This window comes from Giraffa tippelskirchi, chromosome 13 (assembly GCF_054371585.1).
Source record: "Giraffa tippelskirchi isolate mGirTip1 chromosome 13, T2T-mGirTip1v1.2.pri, whole genome shotgun sequence".
Classification (NCBI taxonomy): Eukaryota; Metazoa; Chordata; class Mammalia; order Artiodactyla; family Giraffidae; genus Giraffa; species Giraffa tippelskirchi.
Genome location: NC_137287.1, coordinates 86205305 through 86218565, shown reverse-complemented (window position 1 = coordinate 86218565; position 13261 = coordinate 86205305). Strand labels below are relative to the sequence as shown.

The window sequence follows — 13261 nt, the reverse complement described above, 5'->3', positions numbered from 1 at the left end:
TGATGTAGTAACAGCATAAAGTGAGGCTTGAACTATCCAGGGGAAAGGGGGGTACCATTAAAACTATGTGCAGCTACAGTCTGAAATAAATGGAAATATTAAAGCACCTACTCCACTTGGCAGAGTCCTCCACTCTCTGATGGAAGAGTCTGTTTCTAAACCACTACTTGGGATTCCTAGGAGGGTCTAATGTAATTAACACTGTGTCAGGACGTAATTCAGGGTCTACTCACAGTGCAGCCTGATGGTGGCGCTCTACTGTCCATGGGGGGGGGGGTCTTCGGCGCTCGTCCCCACGTCTGATTCCAGCTCTAGTGAAGGAGATGAGCAGCTTGTCAGGCCAGTGCAGTACTCACTAGCTCTGAGTTGTCAGGACACAAAAGACCAACAAGAGGGAGCTGGTTTCCAGAGTTTGGCTTTATTTGCAGTACAGAAATCATTTGGAGACATCACTGAAGCAGAGGCTCTGTCAAATCAACACTGCGCTGCAGCTTGGTCCATTGAAGAAGCCACACCTGGGATACAGAAGAAGCTCCTACGTTTACCTGCTTTATGATGGGTTTCTTTCCCCCTCTGCGCTCATCAGTTTTAATAGGTTAAAACACCGCACACAGGCTTTCTCCAAAAGACTCTAAGTCTGGAGTTTGGTTAGAACTGGAGGCCCACGTAAACCAAGCTTGTGGCTGGGCTGGGTGGGCACTGTCCTGACATGATGTGAACAGAAAGGGGTGGGGAGGAGTAAGAGACGCTGTCCCAGTTACAGACAGTTCTGAACCTCCTTACCGTCAAGAGGACAAGATGGCACGCAAGCTGCACTGACCCAGCTCTTGAGCAGCGGAAGCTCATAACTGCAAAGGCTACACTGATTAAAAGATACAAATACTGTATCAAGTTCTCTGTATCAGTATCACAAGGTTTTAAAACTGATCCTTCACTAGAAAACACAAGCCAGTATTGGTTAAATTGAACAGAACGTGGGAACCTGCCAATTTGGAAGAGCCACTCCATGAAAACAAGTTAATACATGATATTAGGGGAGGAATATTTACTGGTACAGTGCTCTGCAATCTCTGAGATTACAAAAGCAGGCCTTACAATACTGATTTCATATAATATGCATCATTTGCCAAATTTTAAGTTTGTCCTAATTAGATGATAACATGTACTGCTGTTAGTCTTCCCCATAGATGTCATTTTTCTTGCGCTTCATTTCCTCAAAGTCAAACTCGGTTCCCGTCATCCTCTTATAGATGTCCTTAATGTCATCACAGGTCGTCTCAAAGTGAGTTGTTGCATCATAAGTACGGGATATAAAGATCTGGAAATGAAAATCACAAAGACTTGAGACTTATCTGGTGACATTGCCCAATGAAGCCTGGTAATTACCTTTTCAGATAGCCACTCACCTGGCTTTCTGTTCCCAAGTCTTTTGGTACAAGGAGGTCACTGATGCTAACGAATCTGGAGGGGGAGAGAACTCAGTCAGCAAGGGAGCTGACACGCCCCTCACTGCTGGGCCTGATACTCAAAGCCCAGGCGAGGAGGCTGGGAAGAGCTGACGGCTGCGCTCACTGTTCTCAAGGGTTCAGTTCACCAGGGAGCCACAGTCGGTCCTGGGTGTGAGCTGGCATAAACAAACCTAGCACTTACTTCTGCTCAATTGGTTCCAAGAGCTCCAGGGCTGGTCTGATTTCCTTCTCGGGCTCCTTGGTCTCCACCGTTGTGCTGGCAATGGCGATGTACTTGCCCTGTGCAGCCACGTTGTGTGCAGAGGAGATCATGCAGACGTAGATATCTGGAAGCAAGCAAAGCCACTACTGCCAGGCCCTGTGGACGTGGGGCCTGGGTGCGCACTCGGTTTCACCCCAACTTCAGCAAGCTGTGAGTTAACGTTACTTGGAACAGACTATCTTCTGAGATAAGTTCTATATGGAGGGAAACACAGTCAGTCGTACATAGGGGATGCAAACATTCAGCCACTTTGAGCCTACTGGAGATGGAGGAAGGGGTCACATGGCGGTGAGTGGTGGACGTGGACATGAGTCTGCCCGGCTGCCACAGCTCACTGTGGAAACCTGTCTCTCCTCTCCGAACCCTGTACTTAGAAAGGTTTTGACTAGCTAAGGTGGGGTTTAACCAACTACTGATTTCTCATTTTTTTTAAGCAATATAAAATTGCAAGCAGTATAAGCTGCTCTTACGTTGACATAAGCTCATAATAATTCCATACTTGTCTGTGTAACACTAAAGTAACTACATAATTTCCAATACAGAAAACAATTACTAGGCTCCCCTTACTCTTTTTATTTTATTTATTCTTTTGGCTGTGCTGGATCTTCACTGCTGTTCTCGGCCTTCTCAGAGGATTCTCTTGTTGCTGAGCATGGGCTCAGTTGTTCTGTAGCATGTGGAATCTTCCTAGACCAGGGATCAAACCCGTGCCCCTACACTGGCAGGGGGATTCTTAACCATTGAACCACCAGCAGGGAAGTCCTCGCCTTGACTCTCTCCCAGTCCCTGAGATCTACTGGGAACCCTTGAAAGATTACTTTAGTCAAAGTCCCTTTGTTTTAGTAATAACCTTCTGTGATTTGATTTCTTATATGGAAAGAAAAATACAATTGGCCATTTAAAGGTTAATAGTTCCTTTTAAGTTGAAGTTTTCATAAATAAAAGCTTCAGGGCTCTAACTGAAAGAAAGATGGGAAAAGCTACTAGATGAAAACAAATGGTTAAAGCAAACAGATGCAGAATTATGATTTCAGAGCTAAGTGGTGATCATAATCAAAGAAATCAAAGTTGTTTTCTAGAACACTGCTAAAGGCAAATACAAGTATAGATATTGACAAATCATGACATCAAAGAAGTGCTGTCATCAGTCTACAAGTTACAGTGAAATCAGGTCAACGAATAAGCGTAAACTCCCACAAGCATACAACATTCAGATGAGAGAGACGGCCCACTCATAGGGTCCAGCTCTCGGTTCTACAGAGGAGGGAAGAGAGGCCCCAAGAGGCGGGTCCAAGTCAAGGTGGGACTCCTGGCCTAAGGTGTCCATTTCAAAGTGATGGTTTAGGAGTTCCATGAGCTAAAAGGGATCCATCACATTTTCCATGCGTAAACTAAAGTTTCTTCACTCTAATAGAACAGATAAAAGCTGCAATTTGTGCAGACACTGCCTGACCTCCATAATGTACCTGACTTCCGGTTGACTTGGTTCTGTGGAATAATGATCTGGCAGGAGTTGGCATCGTTGGTGTTTTTGATGGGGTGGCTGAGGATACAAATGACTCTGATCACCTGGCCCACTTTTTCTACTCGATCTTTCACATAGCTGGGATCGCAGATGAGCTGCTTACAGCGCGCAATCTACAACAAAGCATTGAAGACTTTCTAATACTCAGTGTTCATCACGATGTTTTTACAAGATATAATGATGCCACTGTTCCCTGAACATCATCTGTTATCTTCATCACATTAACCACAGAAAATTAGTGAATTAGAGATAACTATTAAAACTAGCTTTGCCAACAATCCCTATAAGTTCTCCTGGAGCAAATCTATGAATTTTAAATCTTATTCAAATAGAGAAAATGTGTTGCATGGTGTTCAGACATATAAGCTTTAGAACTAGGCAGAAGAGGGCTCACATACTGCTAGAATTAAATGAAACTGTTCAAGGAATGTCATCATATGTGAATGGACCCAGTGAGAAATAAACGCTTTATAAATGGCACTAATATTACAAACAGACCATAATCACTCTCATTTTAAGACTGTACTTCCTAAGTAAAACTTAAGTTGCAAGATAATTTATGTATTATTATAGTTTTCCTCTTTATATCAAAGCACTGAAATGTCCTAAGAGGAAGCAGTTGCCTAAAGCAAAGAAGAATGAATAAAAAGAACCTTGAAATATCAGATTAAAATATTCACCCCTATTTCCTAAACATCTATTATTGTATGCTGAAAGCACAAGATAGTTACAAAAGATCTACAACAATAAAGGGTCAGAGGGTCAACCAGTAAGTGTAGATTATACGGTCTGAACCCATGGAATACAATCAGGAATCCCAATATATTTTTTTTAAACATAGTTTCTGAGTTTTTTAACAGTTCTATTTGTAAAAGTTGATGGTTCATGAAATATGGTCTGGTTTGCAGATCAACAGCAATGGCACCCCCTGAAAACTTGGAAGAAAATGAAAACCCACCACAGAACTACTGAAAAAGAAATGTACTTAAACGAAATTAACAATTTATATTCAAATTTGAGAAACAAAACTCCTGGCCAGTTCCATGGCTAAACCCCAAATAATAAATGTTCATGGTAATTATTATTGACATTATTAATTGTATTAATAATAAAACAATAAAACCGTATTGGCCAAGCCCCATTTCAACCAATAAATTGTAAGTGACACAAATAAAGCTAAATTTAAATGAAAATTTGGGAGATAGGCACCAATCCACACCATATAAATAAAACTTACCATCTAGAGCGCATTCGTAATTTCTGTTTTAGTATTAAGCGACAATCAACACAATAGAAAAAAAATTTTTTTAAACAAAAGCACACCTGTAATTAGTTTTCAGTCATTACGAACACCCAGTTACCATAAAGAAAACATATGTGGTCTGAAATCCGGGATCAATGTCCATACCAAGTTAAGTACTTACTAGACAATAAAGTTTTCTTTACAATATGGTATTTTTTTAAGTTGTAAAAGCTACGTACCTCTCCTTCAGATTTTACACCAATCACCTTTCCATTCTGCATGATGATTTCTTCAATTGGTTTATTCAGCATGTAGGTACCTCCATAAATAGCACTTAGCCTAGGAAAAAAAAAAGTATTTATAATTAGTAATTTTTTTTTAATAAATTTATTTATTTTAGTTGGGGGCTAATTACTTTACAATTAGTAATTTATAACTGTTTAAACTAGTCTCCTTTCTTAGACTTGCATGAATAATAGGCAACATTTGTTCAACTTCCTTCCAAAAGGCATTAGTTTAAGTCATTAAAGCATCAATTCTAAACAGTCAAAACCATGTAAATGATGTCTCACATTCAGTTATTAATATAGTAAAAAAAAAAAAACCCCACCCTGACCAGTAACAAGAGAACAGCTTTATAATAAGTCTGTTCCTCTTGCATATAAACAAAACTCTGAACAACCAAAAAAATGATCAGGAAGCACTGGATACTGACTAAAAACAGGCAGAAACTAGACAAGAGACTTGAAAGGAAGCAACTGCATGAGATCTTCATGTGGTCTGTATGGTTCTTCCCTGAAAGAACCAACCTCCCAGTCCGCAGGCTTACTGATTTAAGTTGCCATAGACAGAATGTAGACTGCACGAGGAGATAAAAATTGTGGGGAAAAAAATCTTCCAAAATGGGAAGCAGCCAAATTACGAAATCTCTTCAAATCCTTTAGTAACTTCAGAAATGCTTATACACATGAGAGACTCCCAAGGAATCCATTAAAAGCAACAGCTGAAAAGCAAAAAGACCTGAGCGGAGACCACAGCTACAAGCCCTAAGAATAAATGAGTTTGATCATGCCATATTAGAGGAATTTGGTACATTTCTTGCACTTTCCAATGAAATCACGAAAGGACCACACCTAACTATGCTAGGACTAAGGATTCAGCCAGACAGAAGATCCCACCACCAACAAAGTATAAAATCAAGCCTCCAAAAGTTCAAGATGAATAGTCAATAATTTAACTGCAACTCAAAACAAAATCAACACTCATCGCAGAAAGAATCCAGCATCTCTACCACGTATACCAATCAGTATGTGCAATATACATATTATAAAATATAACTTTTTTATATAAAGATTACTACACACATGGAAAAAAGAAAAGCAATCAAAACAGATGCCCAAATTACTGATGTTAAAACATGCAGGGAATAAAATGCAGCTACTATAAAAATGTACAGGGACAAATATCCTTGCTCAAAGATCTATGTTCAAGAATATTACATACTCATGAGAATCAAAATTAATAAACAGAAAACCTCACCATAAAAATGAAACCTGTATTTTAAAAATGGAAATTCTAGATCTATTGAAAAAACTTTTTAAAAAATTTTAAAACTCACTGAATGTGATTAACAGCTAATCAGAAATAACAAAATGTGCAAAAGAAATGAACACACCACAAAATTACACAAAACAAGCTCATGAAAAGGTGATCAACATTAGTCCTCAGAAAATGCAAATTAAAATTATAATAAGATAGCATTTCACACCTGCTGAAAAAGACAATACTGAACGCTAGCAGGGGTGTGGAGCAACCAGGACTCTCACACTCCTAAGTGTAAGCAAAATGCTACGACCCCTCTGGGAAGTTGTTGAGCAGTATCTCATCAAATGAAACATATACATGCCATATCAACCAGCAATTCCACACCTGGACACGTATGTACCCAGAAGTGGCAACTGAGGTCCATACACACTGTTACACAAAAGTTCATAGTAGTTTCATTCGTAACACCCCAAAACTTTTTGAAAACTACGCAGATGTCCATCGACAGGACAATGTGGTACATTCACACAGTTCATGATGGAAAACCACTCAATATTGTTTAAACAACTACCAGCACATGCATCAATATGGATGAATCTCAAAAATACTGTTAAGCAAAAGCCAGGTAAAAGTGAGCATATATTATTCCTTTTACATAAACTAAAAGGAGACAACAGTGATCCTTGGTGATAAAAATTACAAATGCAGCTGTTACAGTAAGGGTTGGGGTGACTATGCGGAGATACAAAGGAACTTCTTGGAGTCCTACACTTTGACGGGAGTTTTGGTTACACAGGTCTACATATACGTCCAACTCATTTTTTTTTAAACCATAGATCTGTGATTTCATTGTATATAAGTTTTATTGCACTAAAAATAAAAAGCACCTCCCTACCCACAGACACCTTGTCTCATTCACAACCACGTCTCATAAGCTACCATTTGAGATGCAGTTCAGGATCAGAGGGGTTTCAGCATAAGGTTAAAGGTGGGCTCTCACCGTGCAAATCCCTGTGGCAGTTCTCCAAGGCCGTAGAGTGGATAAAGGTACGGGCTTTTGCCATATCTTGCCAAAGACTCGCTGTAAAGTTTAATCCTATTAATGGTTTCACAACATGGCTGATCTAAATAGCTAGACAAAAGGAAACGAACATTAGAAAAGCACTCTGGTTTGCATTCCTCTGCTCAATTTAAAACGTTTTCTGAAAGGATTTCAATTCAGTACTTCCATATTTTACTTATAAGGCTCTAACACTAAACTGAAGTTAGAACTTCTTTTTCATAGTATAATACAGCTATGTATTTGTTTTGTTAGAATTTCCACTCTGCAGAATTGGGAAATTCAGTGAAAATTCCTAGAAAAATATAAATCTAAAAACCAGAAGACTTACTCATCAGTTCTGTAAAGTGCCAGGGCATGACCAGTAAAATCTATAACATCTTGGCCCAAGTCAAATTTCTTATACACCTCTCTCATTGATGTCTTCTTAGGATCAATGCCCTCAAAAGTTCGAGGATCGTTCTCATCAAAATTGGCGACATATACCAGGAATTTTCTGAATCGACGTTTTTCAAACAGCCCCATTAGGCCTAAAAAAGAATTTTTCAAAAAGACACACTCACAACAGGACACTGAGGAAAAGAAAGTGTGAGAGCAAAGTCTAAATATCCCATGTTGCTATCTTAGGCTCTTGCAATGCAATGTGTAATTTAAAATACAGAAGTTTGGAACCTTTAAAATAAACTGACAGTTTCATAATACTTTGAAATAAACTGTCATAATTATTTAGTCCCTAAACTGTGTCCGACTCTTTTGTGACCCATGGACTGTAGCCCCCTGGGCTCCTCTGTCCATGGGATTCTTCAGGAAAGAATACTGGAGTGGGTAGCCATTTCCTCCTCCAGGGAATCGTCCCGAACCAGGGATAGAACTAGAGTCTCCTGCATTGGTGGGCGGATTCTTTACCACTGAGACACTTGGGCTTCTCATAATTACAACAGATCAGCTATTAAGTCTTTAATTCTATAATACAATTACAAGTAATTATAACCCATAATTAATTAAATGTAACAAGTTTAATTATATTTATTAGGTACAACTTTGAAAAACTATTACTCATGAAGGCATCTATCTGAATGTTCTTTCCACAACTCTGATCTGTACTCCAACTGCCTAAAATTCTAAATGCTCATTTTTTTCTGTATGCTAAGATACATTCTGGCATTTAATGGAAAAGCAGCTTAGATACCAAGAACACAGTGACCTCAAAGAAATTTAGATGCTGGTTACGCTTCCAGTCACCTGAATGAAGTCCTAGATAGATAAGCAGCTCACTGCTTTTTACACTAAAAAAGAGGTGAGGAGAAAGCTATGAGCCACCACGTAAGAAGCCCTCAGCTCCTCCTACCGGTCAAGATTCCCACTGCTGTGAACAGCTGGTAGAAAGACAAGGTCAAAACAGAAGTTTCCTGGGTCCCTCTCCTGCTGCCCCTTTCTTAAACCATACAGCTAACTTTAAAAACAACTGGAGCTTTACATAAAAATTCTTAACCATTTCTTTTATATCCGCTGACAGTTGAATATTTTGATACTTTATAAACATTTTCCCAAGACAATAGTTGAAATCAATAAAACTGAAAATTAAAATGATCATGAGACGATTCATTGACAGATGACTACATTTAACCTTTTTAATTAATACTTATAACTAAGCTTTTAAATTTAGAAAAATGGACAGAATGCATACACAGTAAAAAGCATAAGGCTAAAAATATTCTATTACGCTACTTAAGACACAAGTATAGCCGTCAGGGGAAGGCGTGAGAGCCAAAGAAAAGACAAGTCACTACGCCAACACACTTACAACTCAGGAGTCACTCTGGTGGACGCGTCTGTTGGAACCTAGAGCTCTTACCAATAGCTAACTGTGGAGTTACCGCATAGCATCTTTTAAAATAAAAATGAAAATCTACTGTGTTTCCTTCAGTTCCCCATTTGTTTCTCTTCTTTCCTCTTGATTCCTCTCCCTGCCTCCTCCAAGCCTTGAGCCTGACAGGAGCCTCTCCCAACACAAAGGAGCCTCTCTAAGCGGCTCCTCCGGTCCTTGTGTCAGAACCAAATCCCCGTGTGATCGCCAACATCTGAGAGACCCGAGGCTCACTCTGAAAAGGTCCTAATTTAAAAGATTCATGTACAATTTCCTACAATGTAATTGTTATAACAGCTACTTCTATATGATGATGCCTTCACTGGTCACCCTATTTAAAACACCAGCTCCACCCACACCCTCTCCTTTCATCTCCACCACCATCTGATATGCTTTTATATCTGATTATATCACCAGCTGAAATGCTTTTCCTTATTATGCACAGCCACCCTCCCACTAATGGAAGCACAAACAGGGAAAGTACTTCTGTTCACTTTTTCTCCCCTGCTGCACCCTCCCTATCCCAGACCTTCTTAGAAGGATACCTGCCGTATAACAAGTGCCCAATAAATATTCACTCCAACTAATTAATGTCCAACGGGAGTGAATATAAAAGAAGTTGACATTCATATCCTGGACACACAATATATAAAGAAAATACTCAAATTATATGATAATGGGACTACAAAAACTTTTTCACAATTAGTCCGTTGAGTTGTGCCTTCACTTCATTTCAAATGGGTTTACCTTCTTTCATGTACTTGCACGTTGAGATTTATTTACCGAAGCAGACACCTATGTCAAGACTTTTAAAACAAAAAAGCTACAATAATTTAGAGCAGTTTCAGTAAGAGAAAAGGAAAAAGCATTCCAATTAACAGGTGTAAGATCTGACAAGAGAATTAAAAAATTAAGTAGAATGAATGTCACAGGAAAAGCACTGAGACATGGAACACGATGTGTCGTTCCAACGGTGGACCTCACAGCCTCACCCCAGGCTGCAGCTGGCCCTGCGGCTGGCGCACCTCCTGACCACCAGGAGCCCCCGGCCACTTGGCTCTGTACTGTCAAAGGTGCCCCCGACACACAGATGCCTCACAGCAGGAACAGTGAGAACAAGATAAAGATTCAACTGAGGACACAAGGTTTTGCTGGGCACATTTCAATGCTATTCAGGAAAATGTCTCAAACTTTTCTAAGTATCTGTGTTCAACATTACTCTACAGGCCAAATATCTTTCTCGTTTACTTGACTAAAAGAACATTTGACCAATGAACAAATACTTATTGGAACCTTGAGGTTTTAGTCGGCATCATGACCTATCACAAGAACCAACATTATATACAACTCCTTAAAAACCCAACAAAAACTTGGGCTTCTTGCTGTTGTTCAGTCGCTCAGTCCTGCCTGACTCTCTGCAACCCCATGGACTACAGCATGCCAGACTCCTCATCCTCCATTATCTCCACTTAGGCTATGTTAATAGAAATACATTGGCCAAGGAAAATAAAAGTTCCACTGGAACTGAGTCAGCATACAACATTTGAAGCATCAGGTCTGGTCTGGCTCGATTCTATCATGTATACGGTAATCTTGGCAAGTCAGAATTTTCAAAGAAAAGTGGCCAAGAGACCTAGACAGCATATTATATGACAAACAGCCACAGGCACTGGAAATGTGCAGCACAGAGAAAAAAAAGAATTCGAGGGTGGGTGCCAGTTGTTAAAATATCTTAGAAACTATACATACTACATGGACTTCCCTGGTGGCTCAGATGGTAAAGAATCTGCCTGCAATGTGGGAGACCTGGGTTCAATCCCTGGATCAAGAAGATTCCCTGGAGAAGGGCATGGCTACCTACTCTAGTATTCTGGCCTGGAGAATCCCATGGACAGAGGAGCCTGGCGGGCTACAGTCCATGGAGTAGTACAGCCCACAGAGTGCAACACAGAGAAAAAAAGAATTAGAGGCTGAGTGGCAGCTGTTAAAATATCTAAGAAGCTATATATTTACATACTACATAGTTCAGTGGTTAAGTGTGGGGTTCCTGAGTCAGACAAATGTGGCTTCAAACTAGTTCTCACTAATCATGAGCTATGCGATTCATGGGTTCTTTCACACCTGTATACCTCAGTGTTCCCTCACGTATATGCCAAGAATAGCACATCTCAGAGGGCTGTTATGAAAGGCTATGTAAAATCAACTTAGACACTATATACAAATAATTAGTGCACAAGTGCCTATACATAATGTTAGCTATTATTAAAGTATAAAACAATGGTTATATCTTTCTCTTGAACTTCCCACCCTCTACATGTTTCCTATCCTGTTTATTCATTCTGCCTAGAACTGTCCTGTCATTCCACCTTCAAAATCCTGCCCATTAATACAAACACTTGACAATAAGGCAGCGATTTAGCAAAAATTCATAATAATGTATGTTAAAACAGGTAAATCCTACTTGTACGTAAATTAAACCTCACTAAATCTAAACTGAAAAATATATAGATTAAATACATTTGCTTATTTTTGCAAAAAGAAACACGATGATAAATCAGAAATAAGTAAAAATGACCACCTAACAAAGTGGAAAGAAGGGAATGGCAAAGGTAAGAACAAGACTCTAAATATATCTTTTAATATAACTTTGACTTTCAAGTCATGTAACTGTTTTACATGTTTGAAAATATTAAATCAAAAGGGAAAAATAAAACTCAAAAGGTTAAATCCTTCAACTTTTTTTAAATGAAGAAGGTGGCTGAAGCTATTAATATAGGTAAGAGCTCAAGAGAGCATAAAACTTTAAAATAAAAAATCATACCACAAACGGTGCTTAAAAGAATTTTCAAACTCCTGGACTCTGATTTCTATGAGGACACTTTATTTACATCAGATGTGCGTCACTGACAAGAATGATTTCTAACCCAGGCTCACAGCAAGGACTCCATCCACTCAACCAGGAGTCGCTCCTTCCTCACCACCTGTCACACCCAACCCGACCCCCATCCTTAGTGCTACTTTCTACTTTCTAGCTATAGTGTCTTTCAACACTTTAGGCCCAATATTTTCTCCCCTAATAGTAAGAAGTAAATAAATGGAGTTAGAGGAACTGCCAAAAAAACAAGGTTTTTAGGTGAGAAATCTTTCCCATTCTTAATGCCAAAATAATTCCTGGAGAATTTACTGGCACTTTTCCTGTTCTCCAAAAGCAAATCTTCCCCTCCTCTGAACTCCTACAGCACTTAGAAAATGTATCTGCCCTTCAGTTATACACATTTATCCTTCCTCAAACTGCTCATTCCTCATGGCAACAAAATCACCTTAAAAGGACAGAAGGTCTTTTCTAGGGGTGTTTGCTATTTAATAAGACTCAGAACAGAAGATGTTAACTTGGAGTCTTTCATGAGCCAGTAGAGGAAGTCATTTGGGGCAAGAAATAAAATCACTCCATCCTCATTGGGAACTCCTAGGAACAGAGATAGATGCTGGAGAGTGGGCACAGCACCAGGGACCAGACATGCCCCCAGGACAGCAGGCGGGACAGTGGCACTGGCAGTCAGTGCAGACGGCGATCAGCTCATGGGCTCTGCAGCATCCCACCAGGGTCCCCGTGCCTTCGTGTCTCTCACTTGCTACCTCATTTCAGGCCTGAGGTTTCTCACCTATAAACTGGAAACGCGACCTCACAAAGGCTTCGCAAATCAGTAAGAATGTGAAGCATCTCCCACAGAGCCTAGCACACGGGAAACACTCCACGAGACAGCAATGCATATGAATTATTCATCTGAAGAGAGACCCTAGACCCAGGAAGGCCCAGCTTCATCAGCAACAGGCTCCCAGACAGAAGCTCTCCAGGCTTCAGAGGGGGAGGCACTTTTGAACATCTTGTTTATGGACATATTGTCAACTGCCGAGAAGAATGTCTGGCACATAACAGACATCCAATGACTCTATGCTGACTGGGTGAGTGGGGGCATGGCCAATTCAGGGGACTTTGACTTTTATCCCTAAGATCTCTTTCCATTATAAAGTCTTAATATTCTGTGAATATGAAATTACTTACTAGATGCCAGGGCTTCTGCTTCAGTGGAAGGAACCTTGTAGATCTTTCCTCCCTTATAAACAAAGCTCCCTTCAGTCACTTTGAAATCCAGATAGCGAGTGACCTCCGTAAAAAGCAGCATCTTAACCAGCTGACCTGTAGGAGTCACATAATTCAAACTGTTACTTACATCTTACTACTTTCAAAAGTGAGCAGAAAGAAAAGTAGTTTACTGATACTAATGGCTT

General features: G+C 39.8%; 1 protein-coding gene across 6 annotated transcripts in view; it reads right to left on the bottom strand.

The window, feature by feature from the left end:
- Positions 1 to 399: 399 nt before the first annotated feature.
- GDI2 (GDP dissociation inhibitor 2) overlaps positions 400 to 13261 on the bottom strand; it is a 30329-nt gene continuing 17467 nt past the window's right edge. For 5 of the 6 annotated variants that reach the window (XM_081560531.1, XM_081560533.1, XM_081560528.1 and 2 more), the window contains 8 exons: positions 13035 to 13169; positions 7436 to 7634; positions 7045 to 7176; positions 4739 to 4838; positions 3198 to 3369; positions 1651 to 1795; positions 1407 to 1461; positions 400 to 1318 (listed from right to left, as the gene is read on the bottom strand). In XM_081560531.1, the coding sequence (XP_081416657.1) occupies positions 1172 to 1318; positions 1407 to 1461; positions 1651 to 1795; positions 3198 to 3369; positions 4739 to 4838; positions 7045 to 7176; positions 7436 to 7634; positions 13035 to 13169 (1085 nt within the window). In that variant the 3' untranslated portion in view covers positions 400 to 1171. The remainder of the gene's footprint in view (positions 1319 to 1406; positions 1462 to 1650; positions 1796 to 3197; positions 3370 to 4738; positions 4839 to 7044; positions 7177 to 7435; positions 7635 to 13034; positions 13170 to 13261) is intronic. The other variant, XM_081560529.1, reaches the window with a different exon arrangement.